General features: G+C 64.6%; 1 protein-coding gene across 1 annotated transcript; it reads right to left on the bottom strand.

Annotated features, from left to right (window-relative positions):
- Positions 1 to 1,161: 1,161 nt before the first annotated feature.
- On the bottom strand, positions 1,162 to 25,905 carry CSNK1G2 (casein kinase 1 gamma 2). Its single transcript, XM_030336162.1, has 12 exons — positions 25,803 to 25,905; positions 9,660 to 10,095; positions 3,989 to 4,029; positions 3,788 to 3,857; positions 3,547 to 3,695; positions 3,193 to 3,427; positions 3,043 to 3,128; positions 2,887 to 2,971; positions 2,650 to 2,798; positions 2,397 to 2,480; positions 2,191 to 2,297; positions 1,162 to 2,070 (listed from the first exon to the last, which is right to left on the bottom strand). Exons 2-12 carry the CDS (start codon positions 9,841 to 9,843, stop codon positions 2,016 to 2,018), a joined length of 1,245 nt encoding a protein of 414 aa, XP_030192022.1. The 5' UTR covers positions 9,844 to 10,095; positions 25,803 to 25,905; the 3' UTR covers positions 1,162 to 2,015.
- Positions 25,906 to 26,423: the final 518 nt, after the last annotated feature.

Below are 26,423 nucleotides of genomic sequence, written 5' to 3'. Positions count from 1 at the left end.
GGACCATGTCCTCTTTACGACGGAGTCATTTTACTAGGCGATGCCTCAGAGGTGGCCGTTCCGTGCGCTTCCAAGGGGCCCGTTCAGCGCGGCGTTTCGGGGCTTTTCCTCTGTCTGGAGAGTTTCCTCCAACAGCGGTGTTTAAACACGAGCTCCGCTTTGCCTCTTCCAGGGCTCTGCTGGCGTGCTGTTCCTCCGCGGCCGGGCTTCCCCCACCTCTGCCTGCCCCCCGACGCGTGGCCACTCGCACCTCCTCTCCTTTCATCTCATCCTCCCGCCTCCCCGTCCTCCGGCAGATCTTCCGGGGCCCTGGGCACCCTGCGACTTACTCTCCATTTCCGGAGTCCTTTCCTTCCCGAATTCAGGCTGTTTCCACTGGCAGTCTTTGCCCATTTCCGTCCTCAGGTTTTGAATTTCTGATCCAAGAGGATTTCCCCAAATTTCTTCAAATGCCGCTGGGAGCAAGCCTTGCCAACTTCTTCAGCTTTCCAGTTCCCTCCCTGGGGAGGCTGGATTTCCCCTGGTCACACTCTCCGCCATGTAGTGTGAGGACCACGTCCTAGCTTTGCTCAGAGTTCACTCCCTTTGCTTCTGGCCACATGGCTCCTAGACCCCTGAACAAGGGCACTAATCCCACCGGGGTGTGTGTGTGTGTGGGGGGGGTGTCAAACCCTCATGGCCTCACCTGACCCTCGTCACCTCGCAAAAGCCCCATCCCTGACACTGTCCCATCCCCCTGGGAGTAGGTGTCAACGTATATTCACCAAGAAGATCACTCTCCCTCCATGCCGCATTCAAGGCCACTTGTGAGAGTGTCCTGGGGTGTCCCACCCTGTCTGGTGGCTGCACTGGCGACCCAGCGGATGCAGCTGCCCCCCCCCCCCGTTTCTCCTCCAAAAACAAGCCATCCCGTTAGGGTTTCAGATGCACCTGTGTGGAGCCAGACCCAAGGTGACCTGTCCTTGACTCTCATCTTGGTCAACAGCTGTGCCCGCAGCGCACCGAACTCAGACACCGATCGGAGCTCAGCGGTACTGCTTCCGACCACCCCTTTCTCCCCAGCAGGAGGGTCACCGCCTCTTAGCGTGTCCCCTCCCGGGGGAGGGAGGCTGTGATACCGCCAGCCGGGCCTCCTGGAAACACCGGACACCACACCCGAGAGTGCTTTCATTTTCCTTTATTTTTTTTAAAAAAGCCCCTAAATCCTATGGCTTCCAGGAAGCGCCGAAGAAACCGAAGTGCCGCTTCTGTACACCGTGTAAAGCAAGACCTGGACACACACACCACCGCCGGGCCGTCCGCGCGACCCACGCGGGGACCCGCGAGCGCCGCACCGCCACGGGGGCTGCCCGGCCCCGAACGCACCCGCGGGGCTGGGACGGGGCTTTAAGGCGCTTGTCTCCCGCTGCTCGGCCGGCAGCGCGGAGCGCGGACGCAAAGGCGCCCACGCACCCCACCCCCGGGCCCGGGCGCCAAGCGGGGGGGGCCGCCCCCGGGCTCCGGGCCCCGGACGCGGCCCCGCGAGCAGGTGCCGCGGGAACCGCCGCGGGGCTGTGCCCGCCGGCCCAGGCTTTGGTGCAGCATTTTGGTTGGGGGGCCGCCCCCACCCCACCTTCCCCTGCGGGTGCGGGGAGGCCCGGGGCGGGTTCGCCCCCGGCAGCGTCGCCCACAGCGCCCCCTCGAGAAAACGGCCTTTGGATCGAGGGAGACAAGCTGGACTTTATGAAACCAACAGGGCGGCCGACTACTCACTTCGGCGGCGGGAGGGGCGGGCGGCCGCTGTGTTTCGTTTCCTTGTTTCAAATAGTTAATGCTCTCGGAGGGGAGGACTAGACACAGGTGTAGAAATTTCGGCCAAAGTCTCGTGTGAAGGAGGTGACCCCACGTGGGGGGGGGAGGGGGGCGGGCAGCTGCGGCCGGCCCTGCAGTCTGCGTCTGGGCTGTGGGCCACACAGCCACGGACGAGCTGGTCCCAGGGGCTGCGGTGGGAGGATTCAGGGCACCACTGCCCCGGGTCACTTGTGTCGCTGCGCCGATTTTCTCTTTCTCCTCTTGAAGAAGCAGCAGCACCTGAACGGGGTAGGAGGTTCGGGGGAGGTGGGTGCGGGGGAGGGGAAATACGCGAGGGGGAGGGGGTGTGGAGCCCGCGCCAGGCGTCCCCACCCCCCCGCGGCTGCCCAGGGGCCTTACTTGGTGTCATCAGTCACCTCCACCTCTGCGGGCGCCGTGATGGGGGCGTTGGAGTGACCGGCAGTGGGGTCGTCCGTATTCAGCTCCCCGTTGGTGGAGTTCAGCGCCTAGGATTGGGGAGGGGTGGGGTGGGGGGAGTACAGTAGGGGAGCCAGGTGGCCCTACCTCACCCCCACATCACTGGGGCCCTTGCCCCGGCCCCTCACCTGGTTTTTGCTGTACAGCTGGGCTTTGTCCCGAGGCTGAGGCTGCGAGGGCAGGTCAGTGTGGACCGTGCCGATGGGGGTCGGCTGCAGGGGGGGGGGGGGGGAGGAGGAGGGGGGCAGGACGCAGCGCTGAGGCCGGGCGGCCTCTCCCCACCCCCCACAAAGCCGGGGTCCCGCTGGCAGCAGGCACCGAGGCTCCTGGCCCGCCTGTCCTGGGGCCCCGCCCACTTCAGGAACCCGGACCCCCACGTACCAGGGGCTTCCCCGCCCAGTCGTACTCGTAGTCGAACACGAAGCCGCTGCGGTCGAAGAGATCGGTGAAAAGCTTGCGCAGATAGTCGTAGTCAGGCTTCTCGAAGAAGTCTAGGCGCCGCACGTAGCGCAGGTATGTGGCCATCTCCTCTGTGGAGAGCCGGCGGGGACACAGGGGTCAGTGGGGCGCGGGCAGCGCGGGCCCGGGGCGGTGCGGAGGGGACCGGGCGTCCCTCACCTGGGAAGCTCTCGCAGAGCACCTCGATGGGCGTGGCCCGCTTGGTGTCCCCGATCTTCTGGTAGCGCTCCTTGAGCGTGTCGGCCTGCGGGGACTGCGGTCAGCCGACGCCGACCCGGCGGCGCCCCGCGCCCGCACCCCCGGCCCCGCGCCCACCTTGAGCCCCTGCCAGGGCAGGCTGCCACGCAGGAAGTACATGAACATGTGGCCCAGCGCCTCCAGGTCGTCGCGGCGGCTCTGCTCTGCGGGGGGAGAGCAGGTCAGCGCGGCCCGCGCGCCCCCCCGCCCGGCCCGCGCGCGGCTCACCCTTGCCCAGGTGCGTGTTGATGCTCATGTAGCGCGCCGTGCCCGTCAGGCTCTTGTGCTCGCGGTACGGGATGTGCTTCTTGGTCTCGGGGTCGATGTACTCCTTGGCCAGGCCGAAGTCGATGATGTGGATGGCGTGCTGCCGCTTGGTGCCCGGGCGCCCCACCAGGAAGTTCTCGGGCTTCACGTCGCGGTAGATGAGGCTCTTGGTGTGGACGTACTCCATGCGCGTGATCTGCGGGGCGGCGGGCCTCAGGGCCGGCCCCTCGCCCCCCGCCCCGCCCCCGCAGCCCCTGCCCCGCCCCCGCCTGTCTCCGCCCCCTCGCCCCGCCCCCACACGCCCTCAGCCCGCACCAGCTGGATGGCGATCATGAGCACCGTCTTGAGTGTGAACGTGCGATCACACAGGTCAAACAGGTCCTCCAGGCTAGGCCCGAGCAGCTCCAGCACCATGGCATTGTACTTCCCACACGGGCCGAAGTAGTAGACCTGAGGGACGCCCTCTGCAGGGGACGACACACAGACCTGTGAGGACGCTGCCTGCGAGGCGAGGCGCCCCCCACCCCGGCCCCGCACTGAGCCGGCGCGCGGGTACCTGTGGCGCTGAGCTGCTTGTAGAAGCGGTACTCCAGGTGCAGCTGAGGGGCCCGGGACTTGATGGGCTCCTGGGAGGGGCAGGTAGACGTGGTGGTCGGGTCACCCAAGGTGCGCGCCCACCGCCCCACCCCCTCCCCTGAGACCGGGCAGCGGGGACAGATGTGGGGCCGGGAGGCGGGAGGGGGGGGCCTGGACTCACCAGTTTAATAGCTACGTATTCATTTGTATAGAGATTCTTCCCTGTGGAAGAGAGGCTTGTCAGCGTGGTATGCACCGCACTGCAGGGAGGAGACCCCCCTCCAGGGGCCAAGCCCCCCCCCTTGAACTTGACCATGTCCTAGGAGTAACAAGAACGCCTACGCGCCCCACCCCCACCCCCACCATGGGCGGCGCTCATGTGCCCCACACCCTCATCCTAGAGCCGCCCACCCTGCCAGCCAGCCTCTCCTCCCCCTCCAAGCCCCACCCCGCCCCCTCAAGGGGGCTGGTCCCAAACTCCTCTCTATGGGATCCTTCCCTCCAGCACACCAGCTCGCTCCAATTTCTCCCATCTACAAAAACAAAGAGAACAGACCGCTGCGGTGATCCCGGGGCGCCCCCCTTCCGCTCCCACCGCGGAGAACCAGGAGGCGTCCAGGCCCCTGCCCCCCCAGCTCCCTGGACCCCGCCTCCCCCTCACTGTGGAGCAAGGCCTCCCCCCCCCCCAAGAAGCCCTACAGAGAGGCCTGTCCTGGTCAAGTCCTGCAAAGGACTCACCCAGGGTGCTGCATACCCTCCTCCCGGCCCTCAGGGTGGGGAGCTCCCTCATGGCACAGAGAAGAAGGGATTGGCCCCAGGACCCTGCCCGTGCAGGAAGGAACCTGTGCTCCGGTGACACCCTGCCCGGCAGGCAGCACCTGGTAGGCTGAGAGTCCCTGGCTGGCTTCTCGGGGCAAGAGAGTCACCACACCTGGGGCTGGGAGTGTGTGCCTCGTGGGTGAGAGACACACACAGCCCAGGGCACACGGCCTTCCCAAGCCCATCACCAGCCCTCAGGACCCCTAGGGAGCCCAAACTCACAGAGCTGTCAAAACTCGAGCCCCTGGCACCGGCAGTACCCCAGACGGGCCTTCCGGCAGCTCAGGGCTTCTGTGAAGGGTCTCACCTCCCTGTGTGCGGACACCTGGCCCCCACCTGCCACGTGACGGAGGGGCCGCCCGACCCCTCGAGTCTAACTGCTGGCCCCCAGCCCCTGTGGAAATGACCGTGCACGGCGCTGTGCGCGCCTGTGCCCCTGCCCGCACTGTCCTGTCCCTGCCCTTGGACTGGCCTCACCAGGCCCTGAAGTCCACGGACGTGGCCCCCACGTGGGACACCTGCTCCATCACCACCTGTCCCGCTGTCCTGAGTAGGATCCATCGTGGGAGAAGGCCTCGGCTTCCTCTCCATCCCGGTGCACGGTCTGGGCGACACCCGCCCCGATGTGGTGGCAGAGACATGGCTGAGTGCCGCCTCACAGGACACGGCCAGGGCTCCCCACGCACGTCAGCCCACCGCATGGGTCACCGCCCCGCCCGATCGTGCTCCGAGGTGTCTGCACCACGGCGGCGCCCGGCGGGGGGGGGGGGGGGGTGCCTGGCCCTGCGTCGGCCACTCTCGGGCCTCTGTTCCAAGTGGCCGTTTAAGAGTCGGCCTGTCAACGTCCCCAGAAGGCTGGAGAGGCTGAGGAGGGGACATCCCGGCCCCAGCCACGACTGGGAATTAACTTCCCTCGCTGATGTTTTCGGTTCCTGGTGAAGAGCCTGCACGTCCTTTATTAACTTATTCCGGAGGCACTGGGCAGGTCTGGGCACACTTACAATGGTACTGCTTTTCAATTTTTATTTTCCAACTCTTTGTTGCTCAAACAGAAAAATTCATTTCTAACTGCTTCTTGAGAGATCGCTCTGGCTGTTGCGTGCGCGTGATCACGCCTCTGGGCTTAGCCCCAGCTCGCTGCTTCCCCGGTCGGTTTTTCCGCTTCCCCCATTTCTTGCCACGGCCTGGGAGGGGTGGGCAGAGGGGCCCCATCTTGCCGCAGACCTCGGCTCACTCGGTGTGACAACGGAGAGGCTTCCTGTGGGCTCTCAGCAGGGAAAGAAAGTTCCCCTCAAGCCCTGCTCCCTGGGCTTTGATTACAAATAGGTTTTTGCCTCCTGTGTCATGAAAGTTTCAAACCAAAAAAATGGAAAACCGGTGCAGGGAAGACCCACGTCCTTACCGCCTAGATGACATCAGTAACCTGCTCTTCGTCCCACTGCGTATCTGCGCACCTGTCACCCCCTGCTCTTTTGTTTTTTTATTTTTGAGACAGAGCGCAAGCGCCAGTGGGGAAGGGGCAGAGAAAGGAGGAAGAATCTTAAGCAGGCTCTGTGCTCAGCGCAGAGCCTGGGACCATGGCCTGAGCCAAAATCAAGAGTGAGGCCCTCAACCGACCGAGCCACACAGGCACCGCTGGATCTCCCTTATTTTTCATTGAAAAAAAAAAAAAAAAAAAAAAGAGCATCTCCAAGTCGCAGACATCAGCAGCCTGTCCCGTCAACATCCCAGCCTATTAAGACCGCGCATTAAGCTCAGGGTGGACCCAGTTCTCGTTCTCCCCAGGGAGACAGTTACCTGTAATGCACACACCTTACATGCCTCGGACCGGGAGCTCTGGCAAACGCGGAACCCTGTGCAATGCCAGCCCTGTATCGGGACAGAAAACGTGGCCACCACGCACGCCCCTGCCCGGTCAGTCTCCACCTTCACGTCCCGAGAGGGAGCCTCCGAGGCGGAATCATCCGGCACGTTCTCTCCTCCCTGGGTCCTCCTGCACGCCGCGCTGCAGCACGCCCGTCACAGGGACACTGCCTGGCTTACCCGTGACCCTGGGGGACGACCACCCTGTCCCCAGGGTCCTTCTACAAGCACGGCTGACGTGAGCGGTGCCACACGGGACCTCCAACGGGCCGGCCGTCTCCATCGTCTGGCAGGTTTGCTGGGGTGGCCCCCCGTGGGAGGAACGCACGCGGCTGCCTTGCTCGGGCTCCTGCGGCGGAAAGCCTCCCGTGCTCCCCGGCTGTTGGCCTGTCTGCTTTTGCGAAGTGTCCGTTCACATCTGTCGCCCATTTTCAACTTTTTAAGAAACCTCTACAGCCCACGGTGGGGCTCAAACTCATGACCCCGAGATCAAGAGCCACGTGCTTCTCCGACTGAGCCCGCCGGCACCCCTCTTGCCCGTTTTTCATCGCAGCATCTGTGCGCAGGAACCAGCGCCTTCACACGGTGCCCTGTGCGAGCGTCACACTGCAAGCGGTGCCCTGCCCGCGGCCTGCCCAGCCTCGCTCTTAACCACGCATTCTCATAAGCAGATGTTCTATTGAGCCTTTCTGGGAACTGCTAACTTTACTGTGTCCTGTTGAAGAAACCTTCGTGTTTTGACTGCACACGTGAGTTCAGGGAGAGCCAGTCTCCTTGAAGTGCAGCCCGAGGTGAAGGCGAGAGTGGGTGTGTCCGGCACGGCTGGGGTCTGGGGACGTGCAGGCCGCAGGGGCTGGAGCTCAGGCACTCGGGGCTCTGGGAGCCTCGCCCCCTGCACGGGTGGAAGGCAAGAGTCCAGAGGCCAGACGGGAAGTACCTCCCGAGGGGCCGCGAGCAGGAGGAAGGTTCCGGGGGCCACACAGGGCTGGAGCCGTGGCCATCCAGCGTGCGGAGGCTGCCCTGACCTCCCCTGACATTCGGCCGAGAACCCAGAAAGCCCTCGCCTTGGGACCGGGTGGCTCCAGGCTTCGAGTAAGGTCAGCCCTCAGCCTCCCCTAACGGAGCCAAAAACCGGCCCTCGCGCTATCGAGAGGGGTCTCCAGGACAAGGCAGAACCCCGACCAATACCATGAGACACCCACAATTTCCAACACATGAAACACCACTCGTCTAGAAAAGGAGGCAAATCAGACAATCACAAGGAAAAACATAGTCAAAGGCACCAAAGACCTGGCCTGTAAAACGGTTACAAGTAGGTTTGAGGTTTAAAAACAAATGAACAAGCAGCTGGGAGATCCCGAGAGAGAGAAGCAGGGGTCGAGCGGAGTCACAAATGCCACACAGAAAATCAAGAAGTCACCAGAATGACTCCAACAACAGACTGGACGCGGCAGCAAAAAAGAAGGGTGAACTCCCACGAGAGCAAAAGGCAACTGGAGTGAAGCAGGGGGAAAAAAAACTACAAGAAAACCGAAGAGCGGCCTGAGGGACCTACAGGAAAGCATCAAACCCTCTCCACGTACGTGTAACTGGAGTCTGAGGATGTAGAGACACAAACGGAGGCAGAAAAAAACCCGAAGAAATAATAACTGAAGTTTTTCCAATTTAATGAGGAAGCATCATACACACCTACGCGGCTCTAAGGAGCCCCAACCGGGATTGTCACAAAGAAAACCACCTTAAACGGCGCGGGATCGAAATCGGACGCCAGAGGTAAAAAGGAGCTCTCGGACACGGAACGTCCGGCTTACTGTCATCAGGGAAGCCCACACGAAAACCCCTTCACATCCACGCGCACGTTCAAGGTGGAAAAGCCTGGCCACTGAGATCGTGGCGAGGACTGGGGTACCCCGGACCTTCACGTGCTGCCCGCGGGAGCTCAGAAAAGCTACCGTCACTCTGGAGACCAGTCCACACTTTCTCATCGACACACGCCTCCCCTCCGACCTGGGGCTTCAACAGAAACACTCGTGCGTGGGACTCGGAGAGGGGCGCTCAGGCCAGTTTCATTCACGGCGGCGGAAATCTACACCCGGCTGAGCGTCCCTGAGCGGGACGACAGACGTGGACGATGAGGTGCAGTCACACAGATGGACAGGGTGACAGACAGCAACCGGTCACCTACACACCCAACCGCAGGGACACTCGCAAAACCTCGCAGAGCAAAAGCCGGGCAGAAAAGAACACATACCTCAGTTTCAGAAAACGCTTTAAGCTACCAGCCGCTGCGCCCACGGCCCAGCACACGCGCTCTTCTGTTGGTGCAGAAGACCCCTGCTGTACAGACTTGTGATCCGGACACCAGGCCGCAGGTCAGGACCGGGCCCGCTGTGTGTCCGTCTGCGTGCGCAAGCCCGCGTGTGCACACGCACGCATCCTAACGGGGCAGGCGTGCGTCGAGGCGGCTCCATCCGGCACGAGCTGCAGACTGGTCACCAGGTTGCCGGGGGCCCTGCTGTGCGGGCCGGGCCGGGCACACCTGGTCCGTGCTCTGGGGAGGGCGCCTGTCTCTCCCGTGAAGCCGGCAGTGTTAGTCGCTGAATGACAGACGCCTCTGGTGTTGGAGCCCAGCACCCGCCCTGCCCGCCCCACCAACCTGCACGCGGAGACTGGAGCCCAGCCCTTGCCCGTTGCTGGCTCAGAAACCCCGAGCCTGGGGCCGGGGAAGCCACAGACAGGCAGTGAGACTCCGCAAGCCCAATCCTGGCAGCCTCTGCAGCGGCTGAGGTACGGCTCTGGCTCAGGACAGGGAGGTCAACCCAGCCCCGAGGGGCCACCAGTGACACCGGCCCCGGCCCCGGCCCCGGCCCCGGCCCCGGCCCTGCTTACGGTTGCTGAGCCAAGTGCGGAGAGGGAGCCGAGCTCTCGCTTCACCTTGCACATGCACCCGCACCCACCAGCTAGAAGCTAACGGCTGCCACGTGGGTCCACCCACACGGGGGCCCAGACCCCCCGCCCCTCCAGCACAGCCTCCTTCTTTGGGGGCAGAAACTCACACGTACCTGAATTCCCAGTCCCGACAATCTGGAAACCATCTGGGAGCGGTGACCGAGGCCCTGCCAGGACCTCCCCTCCCCCGAGCCCCAGAACGCACACACGAGTGGGCTCACCTAGCCGGAGCTCCCCGAAGTTGCCACAGCCTATCTTCTTCCCGACCCGGAAGTTGGGGCCCACCATCAGGACCCCCGAGCTGGTCCCCGAGCTCCGGACGCCATGGCTGGTCCGGCCGCTGGCCTTGGACATTCTCCGACCCTCCTCCGACTCCCCTTTCCCTCCTTTCTTGTCAAAATCCATAAGTTTGTGGTACCCTGGCCTCTCCACGGTGACTCTGCTGCCGAGCAAATCCCGGGTCTGTGCAGACCTGAGGTTGCGGGCGGCTCTTCGGGGCTAGTACACCATGGTGGCCCGGCGGGCTCCCTGCTAGTGAGACGTGGGCGCTTGCCAGGGCCCGGCCGTGGCGCTCATCTCGGTGGCCTCGGGGTCGCGTGCAGAGGGAGGACGCATTCTGTTGACCGGTCCCGCCGCCTCAAATCTCGTGGCTCCCAGCTGGCGGAGAAAAGAAGGCACAGGTTAGAGTCTAGGCCGGAATCTGTCCCCCTGCCCCCGACGCAGCCCCGGGGTCCAGAGCCCAGACTGGCAGGGAGACCCAAGACTGTGGTGTTAGCGGAAAACCATGCCACAGAGGCTTGTGCAGCATAGTGGCATCCTGGAAAGATCTCTCAAGGCACAGACGCGACCGGGACTTTCTGGGGTGCACAGGAGTGCAGTGACTCAGGCCATTGTGAATTGCACGTGTGAGGGGAGCTCTGACCCCCACCCCACGGCTCAAGCACAATTCTGCTGGCAGAGGTGACGGCCAGTCAAGTGACAGGGGCCCTAGAGCCTTAAAGCCAGGTGTGGAGACCAAGGCTGGGTGCAGAGAGGGCTGGGCCCTCTCCCCAAGCCAAGGGTCTGCTCCTCGGTAGAGAGCAGAGAGACAACAGAGCAGAATGTGCCCAAGGTTGGGAGACAGGCCCTCACCACTGACCTCAGAGGCCCCTGAACTGCACCCCGCACAGCACCCCACCCCACGATGTCCCTGGGCCTAATTCCAGGAGCCTGTGACCCCGCGGTCAGGTGGGGCTGCGGAGGATCCTGACCCTGGCAAGGCTTCACTTGGGCAGCAGCTGCCGAGGGAGGTCAGGCGGGCTCCGAGGTTGACAGGGCACAGGCCGTGCGAGCCACCAGGGTGGGACTGGCCTTGGCCCCTTGGGTACGAAGCTGACCTTGTGGAGGGCAGGGCAGACACTGAGCAGCCCCCAGGATGCAGGGGGCAGGCAGGCAGCCACCCCAGCTGCGTGCAGTGAGGGACAGGTGCCCACAGAAACCACCCTGGGTCTGTGTCCCCAGGCCCAGCCCTCCCCAACCACCCCCCCACCCCCCGTCCCTGCAGCCTGTGGTTGCCACCAAGCTGGCCTCTCAGCCACGCCTCCGCCTGCAACCCCTGCCAGCTGCTCGCGCCAAAGCTGAAGGATCTCCTCAAAAAGAAACCACCAACGAGCTCCTCTAAGTGCCCCCTACCAAACGCGTCCCCCTTTAGAGTCTTGAGTGCAGCGCCAGGGGCCACACCGCCATCAGGCCCAGAGCGCCACAACCCAGCTTGCGAGTTCCCGCCCCACAGGCACCGGACGCCTTCCCATATCCTGCAGAGGCCGTGCACCTCTGACCGTCCGTGAGCGTCCGCCAGAGCCCAGGCGACAGAAGACAGGGCAGTGTGGGCACCGCCGGGCTCAGCGCGGGTAGGGGCAGGCAGCGGTTTCACCTCGAGGGAACGACACCGAGGCTGGGTGAGGGGGGTGGGCAGGGCGTGGAAGCGCCCTTGCTGCGGGACATCCCAGGGAGGCAGTGACCGTGTCACCTGACCCCAAGTACTCCCTCGACGCTGACCGGCCCAGGGCCGGGGGGCCCCCACGGAGGGGGTCCAGGGTGTGGTGCACACACACATGCCCACGCACACACGTGCGCGTCCGCATCGCTTAGAAAGCTCCTCCCACCCCCCTGCCTGGGCCACGAAGACCTCAGGCCCTGCCTGCCTTGGGGGCCATCGCTCTGGTGCGCCCTGGGGACCCTGGGCCATCGCTCCAGTGGGTCCTGGAGGACCAGTCAGGAACAGGACCCAACCCCAAAGGAGGATGTCTGCACAGATCCCCAACTTCCTCGCTCCATCAGTGGCATGGCCTAGAACAGGCAGGGGGGATGGGGTCTCAGGACGGTGGCTGGGCTCACCCGGGAAGGAATGTGTACGTCTGGGGCCGATGGGACCCGTCCCCCGCCCACCGTGAGCGCCCAGAGGCCTGCGAATACCTCTGTCCACCTGAAGGTGAGTCTACACGGACGGACCCTAGTCTGAAGTTTACTATTAGAACAAAGTCCTCCACCGGCTGCAGCCGCCCTCCTGAGCTCATGCCAGAGCCCTGCTCCCCGCGCATGGTGGGGGCATCAGGTCCATCCGAAGAGAAAAGCCAGAGAGCACTTCTTTCCTCCGCAGGGTGGAGGCTGCCTGCTTTGGCTTCGAAGTCCCTAGTTTGTTGTTATTTGCATTACGGAGATACGATCCACATACCATACAACTCGCCCTCCAAAAGTGTACGATTCAGAGGTCTTCAATACATTCAGTTATGCAACCATCACCGTGATCCAATTCCAGAACATTCCATCAACCAAAATAAAAAAACCCATCCCCATCAAGCAGTCACCCCCCCAGTACCCACGAGCCCCCCCCTTCGTGTCTGTGGATGAGCCCGTTCCAGACGTTTCACACACGCGGGCTCACACCCCATGTGGCCTCTCGTGTCTGCTTCCCTCCCTGAGCGTCACGTGTTCAGGGTCCGTCCACGGGGCGGCGGGTGTGGGCGCCGCGCTCCTGCTCGCGGCTGAGGGACGTGTGCGTGCGCGGTGGACCAAGTGTACCTGTTTGTCTGTCAGCGGACATCTGGGTCGTGTCCATCTTTGGGTGCTGAGAAGTGTGTGTGTGGACGGACGCTGGTGCACAAGTTCCCGTGTGGACGCGAGCTTCTGTTTCTCCCGGTGCACACCGGGAAGTGCACCTGACGGCTCAGACGGGAACTTCCAACTGGCAGCACGACTTCCCGGAAGCCCGCACACCGTGCACAACGGTGCCCTCCAGCCCCGGTGCCGCGGTCTGCGGTGGGTGCGCTTCTAGTCTGCAGCCCCCCGAATGCCTGCTTTCCTTCCAGACACACACCTTCCGTCACAAAGCAATTAAGGACGTATGCACGTGCACACACACACACATGCACAGACACCATGGACAGACAGACACAGACACACACGGGCCGCCAGAATCAATCAGATGGAAGATCCACGGGAAATCAAAAGACTCCAAGGAGACAGAACTCGCCCTCATCTCACGATGTGCACTGTCCTGATGTCGGCAGAACTCAGGGCTGAAGGGCCCTGGGCGCGCCCCGAAGAGGAAGCGTCAAAGAAACGTGGCAGAAGCCAGGAGCGGGACCTCCTCGGGGCCACACAGAAGCAGGCGGCCAGGGACGGCCTCCACGCAGATGAAGCCAGGGGGACACACACTCAGGGCAAATAACGATAGATGCGGTCTTTGTCCTGGGGCCTGGCACGCAGCTTCTCAAACCCTGGGCGCCTCCTGAGTGATGGGAGGGTCTCTGCCCTTCTGAAGCAACCCGTTCCCGGCACACAGGAGCTCATGCCGGGACAGGGCGCCAGAACGGAGCTGGAGAGGCTGCGGTGCAGAGCACAGGGTCTGGGGAGGGCTCGGCGACCCCCTCTGCAGGCAGGGAGACTCAGCTCCGGACTCCACCCCCCACCCCACCCCGCACACAGGCTTCCTGGGGCAGGAAGTACCTGTACCACTCTGCCCCGAGGCACACAGGAGCCGCCCCTCTGGACGCCTCCCGCTTTTGCACCTTAGCCCGCAGCCCTCCTGGGAGGCCCCTCCTCGGCCCTAGCAGCCCCCTCACCCCCTGCACCTGCGCTTCCAGGTGGGAGGCGCCCTCGGTCCCCACCCCAGATCGGCAGGCACGCCCTCCATCTCCGCCCGGCCTCGTGATCTGGGGTGCAAACCCTTCCTGGGCGCGCAGAGCCGCCCTCTGTGGGCCAGGGAGGCCCGCGTGCCCCTGTGGGACGGCTTCTAGGGTCCCCTCTGAGAGATCCCTGTGACGCTGGGGGTCCAGGGTCTGGCAGCAGCCTCCACCAGCCTCCCCACTCCACAACAGGCTCCCTCTGCGTGCGCCTCCCTGCAGCCCCTCGTGGCCTCACGGTCCCAAGGGGGCCTCTGACGGCCCAGCGGGCAACAGAGACCAGGCGACCGGGCGCAACGCTGGAGGCCTGCTCGTGCACGCACCGCCCCACCACCGGTCCCGGAGCCCACAGGTCCCTCGACACAACGCCGGCGCCCCCCAACAGCAGCTTCCCTAAGCCGCGTGCCGGCCAAGGGTTGGTTCACGTCTGCCCCTGTAGGTCTCCTTACAACAGGGTGTACGGCCGCCACGTGGGTCACCGCCCGCAGAGGACGGCAGGTGCCGTGGAGGCGGGGGAGCAGCCCTCCACTGCGACCCCTTCCACGGACAGCCCGGAGGACACCGGCCCCTATCCATGAGGAAAGGGCCACCACCCCACAACCCCAAAGGCAGCACAGACTTGCAAATGTTCCGGACGGTGGCCAAACTCAGCATGCCCTGGCGGGCCACCCCACCCAGCACGGGCCACATGGGAGCATTCTGGGTCCCCTCGGGACACTCTGAAAGCCGGGTGGGACCCGCAGGGGAATGGCAAGAGCGAATCACGTGCTGGCGGGCGGGAAGCAGGGACAGGGACGACACAGCGCCGCTGAAACAGGTCTGGGACCAGAGCCTAGTGAGAACGATGCCGCTCCAGGTCCCAGGAGCGGGCAGGGGCCCAGCCCGGCATACCTGGGGGAGGCAGGGTAACCCGAGACCTCAGGGGAGCGGAAGTGTCTGCTGTCGGCCCAGGCCCAGTGCCAGAGCTAAAAATAGTTGTCCTGGGGGAGAGGGCCTCCCATCCCTCACTCGGGCCGAAAATAAACCCCGTCCCAACGCAACCAACGTGGGCCCCGGTTCCTGACACGGGGTAGGAACCCCACCGCAGGACGGTGTCCTGCCCCCACCGCAGGGACCACTGCCCAGCGCCCAGGCAGAGCCCCTGGAAGCTGCCGGCCCGCCGTGGCCACACCGAGCAGGTTTTGGAGAGACTGCTCCGGGCCGGGGCAGCGCCGTCCTGCGAGCGCCCCCCTCAGCTGAGTTACCTGCTGTGGTTTTGGGGGCGTCCCCCATCTTGTCAGGGCCAGGGGCCAGCTCCCCTGGTGGAGGCTCCAAAAACCCCCTTCTCTGACCGGCCCCACTCAGTGATGTCACAGTCCCTGGCTGACATCACCAGCCCCGGCCCAGAGCTGGGGCACGTGCAGACGCAGGCAGCCTCCTGCCTAAGCACAGGTAGGAGCCGGTGGTGGGTGCGGACTCAGAAGCACGCGCCTCACTCGGGACCCAACCGGGCATCCCTGGGCACGCGCATCCCTCCCGAGCTTGCTGACGTGTAGGCGAGGCCCCCTCCCCAAGAGTCACCTGGGCTCGGGGTCACAGTGCCCCAGGAGCCCCGAGTTCCCCTTGTGGGTGCCACTCCCCAGGAGCGACCTGGACCCCGGAGACACGGCCGACCTTGTAGCAGCAGCCGAGAAGTCCAAGGTCACCCGCGAGGTCACGTTATGACAAAGAGGAAGGAAGCGGCCCCAAAATGGCAGGCACAGGCGCCAGCCCAACCGGCCCCGCGTGGCGAGGCCAGTGTTGACGCAAGTTAAGCAGAAACGGATCGTCACAGTGGAGCTACAATGAAGGACCCCAACCCCAAATAAACCGGGGAGGAGAGTGCACACCCCACCCCGACCCCCACGGCGGGGGCTGCCAGCTAACCGGCGGGGTGAAAGCGGGAGAACCGTCATCCGTGGGAACCACAGACACAGGCCACGTGTGCCAAGAGGGTGGCCTGAGGTCGCTTCTCAGTGACCAGGAGGGAAAGGCCGATGTCCAGGGTGAGCGTGAGCCCGCAGGCGCACTGAGGGGGCACAGGGTTCCTGCCCAGAGTCCTGGCCGGGACGCAGGGACAGGAGACAGGCTGGTCCCATCAAGGCAGGCGAGGGACAGAGGCACAGGTGACAGGCTGCTGGGCCGTGAAGAGTAGGGGCGTCCAGAGCATTGTACTTTTCTTGTGACCTCTGGACACGCTAGAATTCTCCCAGAATTAATCAGATTACAAAAGAGAGGCAAGGTCCCGACCACAAGCCCCACAGCCTAGACTGTGGCCACCAGGACCGAGGAAAGAATTGTCAGCAGCCCTCCTCCAGACGGTGGGGCCATGGCGAGGCCCAGGGTCACCTGCCGGCACCTCCTGCTCTATCTCCAGCGGCAGGAAATGATATCTGGGAGGCCGGTGACCGTGGGGCCTCTCTCTGCACCCGGTTGCGTCCGAACATTTCCGTAACGAAGGGCTGAAGGCAAACGGGAGGGGTCCGGGGTGACGGCAGGGATGCCCGTGTGGCTGGTCCGGGCGCAGGCCCTCCACCGGATGGCTCGCGTGAGACACTGGGCCACTAATGGCACGAGCGTCCGGCTGGGTTCTGCTGCTCAGGCAGCACTGACCCTCCCCCCCCGCCCCCCAACGCCCCGCACACAGTCCACGCGGAGCCGTCCAGCAAGGAGTCACCGTCACGTCACCGGAAACACGCTCGGTCGTGCCGGACGTGTGCCAGGGCTCGGCAGCTGCCCGGGGCCGGCGCACACTGTCCTGGAGGGCGCACGTCTGGAACCAGCCATCATCAGCAAGCACCCGCCCGTGCCCACAAACCCCCGCCCACACCTTTTCACGGAGCTACTGCCTGTCGAGGGGGCAGGCGCGTCCCACCGCACGTGATGGTCCCCAGGGCGCCGCTCACCTGGCGGGCCCACCGGCCCAGCGTGACTGCGACCGCGACGCCAGCAGCACAGCAGTCCTCGGGGTGGGCGGGCTTGTGTCCCCAAGAAGTCACGTCCTGACCCCCAGAAACGTGACCCTATTTGCAAATCAGGGTAGGCCCTCTCCTCAGACCAGCGTCCCCGCGAAAAGAGGACACAGATGCAGGGAGGGGCGGTCACTACCTTCACGGTGATGGCACACTATCCAGAAACGACAGGACGCAAAAGAGAGAACAGGCAAAGCCCCAGAAGAAACACAAACGGCCCCACGACGGCGGGCCACGTGCACCGGCCTCGGGAAGCGCGGGCTGGCACCCACGCACTCCGGACTTTTCCATCGGTGCGGCCCCGCAGAGCACTTCCTCCTCCTCCACCTTCCCGGGGCCGCTCACTCCCTCTAGCTCGCTCTGCCATAAGGCACACAAAGACCCGTGTCGGTGACGGTGACGGTGACGGTGACGGTTTAGTCGCGGGCGAGGCTTCCGGTCAACGGCGCTGGAGGACTCAGGCGTTCCGCGTGGATTTTCGGCCGTCAGAGGCTGGCGCCCCCAACGCCCGTGTTGTTCAAGGCTCATCGGTGACGGAGACCATCGCCACCGGTCAGGCTGTCGGTGACTGAGAACAGGAGTGGCGTTCAGGAGCCACAAGAGCGCGGGAATAAAGACCGTGACATCAGCAGAACCGTGGTTCGTAGGAGACATCCTCCAAGGGGGTGGAGGAGGCGTCTGCACTGCCACAGGCCCGCAGGGGGACAAGGGACCGCCCACCGCTCTGCAGGGTCAGTGGCCTTCGCACAGAAAGGAAGCAGCGATGGTGCCAGCCCCACAAAGCATGTCCCTGTGTGTGGGCAGAGGTCCCAGAGGTGGCCTCTCGGGCTCAGGGGCCCCTCACAAGCTGGGGTGTGGGGAGAAACGCCAGGACTCCCGCGTCCGCCTTTCCCACGCAGGGATCCGCTTTCTCCCTCCAGGTGAGTGCATACTCCGCCATGAAAACAATGCACAACAGTGGGGGAGGAGGGGGTGTGGAGTGGGAAAGAGGAGGGGGAGGGGGGAGGAGGGGGAAGAGGAGGGCAGAGGGGGGAGGGGAGGAGCAGGGAAGAGGGGAAAGGAGGGGGGAAGGAAGGGGAGCCAGGCGGAGCTTAGCCTCTTCCCTTCTGCCCCAGGCCTGGCCACCCTCAGGGGTGAGCTCGGGGTACAGCACACGCGAAGCCTCCGGGCGTGCAAAGGTCGGAGGTCATGGTGTGGGCCCTGGAGGGCCCCCAAGGCCCCTGCAAACCACCCAGAACGCACAGAGAGGGCACTGCCCCATCTCTCTGGTTCTACTGGGGCTGCACTGGGCTACCTGCGGGAGGGACTCCCTCAGGGTAAGGACCACCCCTCGACCCACACGCGTCCCCCAGAACCAGGCACGGCAGCGGACCAGGGACCCCAGTGACTCTCGCCAGGGCCGGAAGGGCCGACAGCTTCGTCAACGCAGGCGACACGGAGGCAGCAGCACCCCCGGAAGGAGTCTAGCGCGTGCCCCATGTGCCCCCCACTCAGCCCACACCTGAGCCTCCGTGGGGCCTTCCAGGGGTTTCTGTCCCCCCCACAGTCAGAGCCGCGCCGGCCGTTCAGGGCGGGCACCGCCTGGCAGGTCCCACGGTTGAGCGCGCTCCTGTGTTTCAGATGCCCACAGGGTCGCGCTGAAGTGCCAATGGTGCCCACCTGCCAGGCTCCGAGGGGCTTCTCCCAACGTCCTTTCATGTTCCCCTGTAGGGTCAGCACGTGCTTACCCACGTGCACGCACGGCGTTTCCGCCACTTAAAACCACCAAAACCAGGGCACTAACTCTGTGTCCTCACAAGGCCCACGTGTCCCTCGAAGACACTGGACTCACCGCTCAGAGGGGGGTGGGTGAGGGGAGCCCACGGCCTCGGGAGCCGGGAGACCTGCCGCATGAGGCTCGGGAGCCCGGCTTTCTAGAAAGTGCCGGGCAGCGGGGAGGCGGGCCTGGAGAGAAACCGGTCAGGGTGCCCACAGGAGGCAGACGTGCCCGGAAAGGGATCGGACCCTGACCCAGGAAGGAGACACGAGTGGCCACTGTGGAAAACGGCCACCGGTTCCTCAAAAAGTTAAACACGGAGCCACCAAGTGACCCAGCAACACTGCTCTTCAGTGTCCACCCAAGAGAACCGAAAACACACGTCCACACGAAACCGTGTTCACAGCAGCCGAAAGGCGGACACAGCCCAAACGTCCACAGGCGGGTGAACGGATACACACGCGTCCACCGTGCACGCGCACATCCCTCGGCCGCGAGCAGGAGCGAGGCGCCCACCCCCGCCGCCCCGTGGACGGACCCGAACACACGACGCTCAGGGAGGGAACCCGACACGAGAGGCCACGCGGGGTGTGAGCCCACGTGTGTGAAACGTCCAGACAGACTCATCCACGGACGGGAAGGGGGCTCGTGGGGACCGGGGGCTCAGCTGATGGGGATGGGGCTTCTTTTGGGGCAATGGGACGCTCGGGATTTGAACAGAGATGACGGTCGCACAACCCTGTGACTGTATTAAAAACCCCCAAAGTGGGGCCTGGGTGGCTCAATCAGTTAAGCTTCTGACCTGATTTCGGCTCAGGTCACAATCTCACAGGCTCACGGAGTTCAAGCCCCCAGTCGGGCTCCGTGCTGACGGTGCAGAGCCCGCTTGGGATGCTCTCTGCCCCTCCCCCATGCACGCACAAGCGCTGTCTCTCTGAAATAAACTTCAAAGACAAAAAAATTTAAAAAACAAACCTACCAAGGTGCACATTCCAGTGAATTTGTCCGGTTTTGTGAATTCGTCTCGACTAAAACCAAGTGGAGAGTGTGATGTGTCAATAAAGCTGGTGAAAAAGGCACAGCGAGTGGGGAGATCCGTGCAGAAAGCCCACAGCCGGGGCCACGCCTCCTGCTCAGGGCCCGTGGGGCCACAGGAAGTAAGTGTATGACGCAGGAGAGGTGGGAGGGCCGGCTCGGCGACCCCAAGCTGCGCGCTCGGCCCCTCGCAGTGGCCCTGAGCGAGCCCCCTGCCCCCACAGGCGCAGCCCACGGGGAGGACACAGAGCTCACTCGGCACAGCTGAAGGCGCACCAGGCCCAGTGAGGGGCTCGGGGCGACGGCAGGACCCGCACTTACCTGCGCAGGGCTCACCAGGAGCTGGCCGACCTAAGGCACACGGGACGCTGCCCTCCCCATGCAGCAGTGGGGACCGGTTCAAGACCCAAAGAAACCCCACAGCTGCCCAGCCCTTGCCTCTGGCCCCGGTGTGGCAGCCCCTAGATCGGCCCCGAGACGGAACAGTCCCCAACACCCAGGAGACCGCACCAGAATTCACTCGCAGGACTGCTGAAAACTCGGATTCCATCCGAGATGCTGATGCGGGTGGCCGCAGCGGCCAGAGTGTGGCCTGGGGGCCACCGTGAGACCGTGAAGGTTCCGCTCCACACTTCACAGGCCAGTCAGCCACCCGCCCCAGCCCAAAGCGGCCCTGGCATCAGCAGCCAGGTAGAGCGGATAAAAACGCAAGGCGCGCAGTGAACACCAACTCCTGCTGAGCAACAGATACCTTTCGGTATGGCTACGCCCCTCGCGGTGTGGGGGACACGCTTATCCCCGGCAACATCTGGCTGGCTGAAACCGAGGTCCCTAGACACGGCCGACTGACAGACCTCCCGAGAGCCTCCTGGTTGCAAGGGCACTAATTTTCTACTCAGTCCCGTGTACTTCTTAAGATCCAGCATTTCCAAAGAAAATTTAGCTTCCGAGGGGTGACGAACCGAGACTATAAAATACACACCCAAACGGGAAGAAGACAACAAACCGTCTCAACAACCTCTAACAGCAATGACACGCTTACGTGACCCTAAATATGTTGAGCAAAACAAGATAAAGTGAGTTTCGCCTACTGTGTTTTCGCCAAGGCCACCGGTGTCCTGTCAACTAGCCGTGTGGCCCGAGTCCCATTCCCACCGGGGGACTCCACCGGGGTCACCACCCAGCGACCTCAGCCGGGGAAGCCGAGGCCCAGGGGTGAGAGGCACCGGGGAGCAGGGGGCCAGGGCGAGAGCCAGGAGGTGGGTGGGGACCAGCCGAGCAGGGCCCTCGGGTTTGGAAGGAGACAGTGCAGCATCCGCTGGGGCTCTCTGCTCTCCACCAACCAAGGACATCTCCTGACCAGCTCCCCGGCCCACCTGGCTGCGGGGCCCTCCACCCGGAACAGAAGGCAGACCCCCCCCTCCCCTCCCCTCCCTGGGCAGCAGGTACGAGTCCTCCCCCTGCAGCCAGGCGGCCAGCGAGGAAACCAGGAAGGAGCAGGACACAGCAGAATGGCAGGGAGGCACAGCTGCCCCCTGCGGGGCGGGCGTGGGGTGACCCTGGCCACCAGGGAGCCACAAGGCAGCACAGGCCACCTCCCCAATGGCTGCTGGAATGACCTGCCGCCATCGCCTTCTCCCCACCTGCTTCCTGAGCCTTCCTGCTCCGGGGGGGCGAGGGAGGGCCGTACTTTATAGGTCCGGGACCGGGACCGAGAGCCAAGGAGGCCTGGCCACACCCCCAGGGAGGCCCCGAGACCCAGGGAAGCCCAGAGACCCTGGGAGGCCCCGAGACGGGCTCCAGCTCATGGCAACAGCTGCAGGTTGGCAGGAAATCTCTAGGGCGGGGCTCTCACCCGGGACAATCCTGCCCCCAGGAACAGTGGGCGACACCTGGGACATCTGTGGCCGTCACGACTGGAGGGCTCCTGGCATCGCGTGGGTGGGGCCCGGGACGCCGCTCAGCCCCCACAGCGCCCAGGACGTCCTCAGAGAGCGATCCAAGCCCAATGTCAGCAGTGCCGAAAGGAAGAGAGCCGAGTCTAGAAAGTGTCCTCCGCAGAAATTTCCAACAGACCCATCAGTGCAGCTGAAGGAAAGAGAAGGCGGCCCAGAGCGGGGGCCAGCGGACTAAGAGGGTGGGCCGTAAGCGAGCAGAGCCACGAGCCCCCCGACCACCCTCCCTGCTGGTGTAACGGCAGAGGCACAACCCCGCGCCCCCCCGCCCCCAGTACGTTGGCTCTTCCTGAGTCGGCTGGGGGTGAGTCCTGACAGCCAGCACAGACGCACAGGTGGCACAGCAAACACACTGTAAAGACATCTGCCCCCCAGCACAGCCCCTAAGCACTTCTAGAACCAGTGAGAGAGCCCTCAGGTGCCTGCGTCCAGGCAAACCACATCCCTGTCTCCCCCGCCCCCGCAGCCCCCAGACTTTCTGGAAATCTCTGTCTGGGATTTCTAATCCCTGGGGCACCCAGGTGAACCTGGAGAGACTAAAACGTCCTCAGTCCCTCTGCTGGGAAGCCGCTAGAGGCGTCACTCGACCGAGGGGTGCTGTCTAGAGCCCCTACGACCACAGGCTGGCAGAAAAGTTCCACTGGGCCCACTCCCCGCTGGGTCAGCCACCCCACCTACTCAGTGCCCAGCAGCCCGGTCCTGGGACCACAGCAAGCAGAGACCCCCCGATGACAGGCACAGCCTCTGGGGCAGCACCGGGAACGCTTGCCGGTGGAGGCCATGTCCGCAGAGGGAAGAGTTACCCGGTCTCTCCAGACCCAAGACCAGATAAGCTGTCAGCTCCAGGAGGGTACACGACTGTCTTCGGACTCTAAGGTATCACAGCCCAACAGGAAGGCAGGTAACAACACGTCACGTCCCTTTCCACCTCTGAGACAGCAACTGCCGGCCCCGGGACCCCCCCAGGAACCACTCAGGGTCCGGGAGGAGGCTCTGAGCAGCGCGGGAATGGCAGGCACCTGGCCCACCCGCCAAGAACGCTCCTGGAGTGGCGCTTCTGGGGGGAGCTGCCTGAGTGCGAGAAGCACCCCCTCGGCGGGGGGTGGGGGGGTGGGGAGCGATGGCCCCTGGGTGTCCACCCAAGGTAGTGAGGCGTCCCTTCCCCACCCTCCCCTGCACGCACTCTGTCCACGCTGGTCCCCACGGCCACCCTCTCCGCTGAGGGACTCACTCCTCCGGGTCACTGCGGCTCTCGAGAACCTCGGGAGGTGTAACCTGAGAGCCGACCTTGCACCCCAGCTCCGGCCTGCTAGTTGACTTGACTGCCTTCTCGCGCCACCAGGAACTCACAGGAATAACCCAGCATTCGACTATGGCTGCGGCCGAGCTTCCAGAAGGGAAAGGACCTGTCCCAAGGTGGAAGGCTCCCAGAGGGGACCTCCGGCTGCCCCCCTGAGGTTGAACAGAACACGTGGGAGGCATTCTAGAGAAGGGGACCCCAAACAAGGCCTGGACAGGAGCGGCGTGACAGCCGGGCCCAGAGCCACGGTCTGTTCTTGGGAGCAGGAAGACACGGGGTTTCTGAGCAAGGAAAAGATGTGCTGTCATCCCCACCCTGTGACGGCGCCTCCGGCCCTGCGTGTGGACCCCCACGCCACTAGGGCCCTGCGCGAGCACGGCCTGCACCAGAAGCTTCTGTAGAAGCCGGGCAGGAGAGAGACGTAAAGGCAGGCCACCATCCACGGGGAGAGTGAGGGCGGGGGAGTGCTTACAAGCAGGCTCCCGCCACACCCACTCCTGCGTGGGCCGGTCCCGCGGGCACCGGGGAGCACAGGCGTGCGCGCTGTCTTCCACACTCAGAGGGTCACTCAGGGCTCGGCCCGGCACGGGCTCCCCAAGCCCCCAAAGGGGAAGGGAGCAGACTCGAAACCGCCCTAGGTGGGGTCCTCCCACGCCAACCAAGACTTGGTTCGGGTGTCCCCTTCCCCAAAGGTTCACAGAGTGTGCCACACGTCAACATTGCCGACCAGTCATCAGAGCGCTCCCTGGCATGTCCCGCTGCGTAGCCCAAGACCCCAAGGCATCCGTCGGGTGCGACGGGCCACCCGACACTGACGCGGACCCCAACCCCAACCAGCACGCCCACACTGGCCTGCCCAATGCCACCAAAGGCCTGAAGGCTGGCGGCCCCCAGCACCCCGTCTCTCCTGCTCCTTCCCCAGCCCTCTGCCCATCACCTGACCCAGGGCCTTGATGGACTTCTAACTCCTCACAGGAAGGAGACGGAGCCCCAGCTGCTCAGGCCTGGGTTTTCAGGGCCCACCTGGAATGAATGTACCAAGAACCCACCACAACCAGGACAAGGGACCCTGGCTGCTCGTGAGGTGGCCTGGGACAGCTCCATGGGGGCCGGGGGATGGGCACCAAAGTCAATCACGGCACAAGAAGTTACTGGGCATCCCAGGAGAAACGTCACCCTCCGTAAGTACAGACAGCCCTGAGGGAACCGGGTCGGCGGGGGCCCCCAGACCTGTCCCAAGCATTTACTCAGACCCACCAGGAAATCCCCATGGACACAGGTGACACCGTAGGTGTCTCCCCAGAGCGGGGATGAGTAGATGGGAAGACTTTCAACTTAAAAAAAAAAAAAAAAAAACACCTCACCTACTTCCTCTCTCGACCCACAGATAATTACTATGTAATTAAGAGGAAAAGGAGGAAAGCCAGCTGGAACCGGAACCAGGAGTTCAAAGAAGTCTGTCTTCACAGGGGCTCTGTCCTCCCCGAGCAGGGACACGCCCAGGACCAGGCAACGAGACGCTCATCCCCAATCCGCTCGAGAGAAATGAGAAGTAGTCAAAATCCGACCACAAGCCCCTTTACCCAAGAAGGTCCGACTGCCACCCTGAGGCAGAAAAAGCAAGCTCTGTGCCCCATGACTACTGCGAGCCCGGAGCCCCTGGGGTTCTGCCCACCGCTGGGGCGGGGCGGGTGTGTCCAGCCAGCTCCTCTCACACCTCCCTCCCCACGGCCCCACGCAGGTCACACTTCCATCAGCCAAATGCAGCACACACAGCGGGGCCCCCCAGCCCCTTCCAATTATTGGGGCTACTGACACCATTCTGGGAAGGGGGGGGGCAGATCATCTCAGGTGTGTGCACCCCCTATGCACTCCCAGAGGTGCTGCAGTCAGTCCCCAGCCATCACCCTGCCCATCTACTTGCAGAGCCTGGGGGTCCCTTTCTGGGGGCACGATTTGGAGACACGAGAGAAAAACAAAAACAAACTACCAGGGAAACCGCAAACTTCCCCCTTTCAAACCTGCGGGGCTGGCTCCCAATCGGTTCTCGTCACAGACACCACCTCCTTCGGCGACCAGATCAGGTCCCTGCGGACATCACCCCCCTACACTGGAGCCTTTGTGTTCCCACTCATCTCTCACACCCACGAGCTACAGGGGCCTGAGCCTGGCCATGTCCTTCAGGGTAGGGACAGAGGACCCACGCAGATGGGGCCCCAGCAGATGGACGATGTGTGGCCACCCCCGGAGGCCAGGGTCCTCTGTGGGGAGACTGGGAACAAAGTGCTGGAGCCCTCCAGGGCCACTGCCCACAAACAATGCCATCCAGAGGCCAAGAACCCCCAAGCCTGCCTAGGACGACAGCCCCTAACATGAAAGCTTCCCCAGAAAGTTGGGGCAGAAGGGGGCAGGGAGATCAGCGTGGCCACCGCCCCGGGAGCATAGACACCTCACCCCCTCCCTGATCCGAAGTGTTTCCGGAAAACAAAACCGGTGGCAAGGGCGGAAGGGGGAGGGCACAGCCACACCGAGGCAGCAGTTCCCAAGCAGTGCCCTGCAACAGGTCACCCTGGACGAGACCCCTCCTGCTGCGGGTCTTGGGCCGCACGCCCCTTCCCCACCCCAGTGCTCCCCACCCCCCAGCCCCTGCTCTTCCCTCAGGGCCTTCAACACCACAAAGCCAGGAATGGGTGGTTGCGCTGGGGCAGGGGTCCACGGTGAAAGATGGAGGGTGGGGGACCTGGGGAGTGGGCAGTGGGGTCTGGAGTCAGGAGACAGTGGAGGACAGCAGGGTCTGGAGTCAGGGCACACCGGGAGTGGGCAGGAGGGTCTGGAGTGAGAGGTCCGTGGAGGACAGCAGAGTCTGGAGTGAGGGGTCCGTGGAGAACAGCGGGCTCTGGAGTCAGGGGGTCGGGGAGGACCGTGAGATCTGCAAGGTAGGCGCCAGCCGGAATGAGTAAGGCCTGAGCCCGGGGAAAGGGGCAAGGTCTGGAGCGAGGAGGCGGCGGGTAGAACGCGGGAGTCCCCGGGCTGCGGGGGACGTGGGGTTGGAGTACGGGCCCCGGGGGCGGGGGTGAACAGGGTCTGGAGTGAGGGGTCCGCGCGGTGGGGCGCGGCGGCCCGGGCGCGTGGCCGTGGCAGCGGCGAGGGCGCGCGCGTCCTTACCTCGGGGCCTCCGCCGTGGCCGTGGCCGTGGCCGGCCGGGCAGCAGGCGGCCCGGGCTCCCTCAGCAGCGCGGCGCGGGCCCCCGCTCCGGGCCCCGCTCGTGCCGCGGCTCCGGCTCCAGCGCCCGCTCGGGCCCCCGCTCCCGCGCCGCCGCCGCCGCCGCCGCTTCCGCCGCCGCCGCCGCCGGCCTCCGCATGTTGGCGCGGGCCGTCCCCGCCGCGCGGGCGCCCGGCTCGCCCCGGTCTCGCAGCGTCGCCCGCGGCCCGCGCTTACGCCCCGGCGTCGGGGGAGGGTCCGCACCCACTGCGCAGCCGCCGTCCGGCCCGGGGCGCGCGACGGCTCAGCGCGGGGCGGGGCTTCGAGGCCGCGGGCGCCGCCGCACGACGGCCGCCGCGCTTTGCGGCCGCTCCGGGGCTGCCAGACCGCTGCCCGCGGGGGGTTTCCCGGAGGCGCGCGCCCCGCGGCTTGGGTGGGGGCAGGGGAGAGCGCGCGGGCGCGCGGGGAAGGAGCCGGGCAGCGTCCACCCTCCCGGGGGCGGGGCTCCCGCCGCTCGCCCGGGCCCGCCTGCCGTCGCCATGGCGACGCGTGGCCGGCCGCCCCGCCGCGCTTCTGTGACGTCAC

This window comes from Lynx canadensis, chromosome A2 (genome assembly GCF_007474595.2).
Source record: "Lynx canadensis isolate LIC74 chromosome A2, mLynCan4.pri.v2, whole genome shotgun sequence".
NCBI lineage: Eukaryota > Metazoa > Chordata > Mammalia > Carnivora > Felidae > Lynx > Lynx canadensis.
This window is presented reverse-complemented; position numbering and strand designations above follow the sequence as displayed.

Bases quoted from the DNA above. Each gene is read 5' to 3' on its own strand.
- CSNK1G2 (XM_030336162.1), bottom strand. From the start codon at position 9,843: ATGGATTTTGACAAGAAAGGAGGGAAAGGGGAGTCGGAGGAGGGTCGG. The intron at 4,030-9,659 runs GTGAGCCCACTC...TCTCTTCCACAG, and splicing joins CTTCGGGGAGCTCCGGCTAG to GGAAGAATCTCTATACAAAT. The intron at 3,428-3,546 runs GTGCGGGCTGAG...GCCGCCCCGCAG, and splicing joins TCATGATCGCCATCCAGCTG to ATCACGCGCATGGAGTACGT.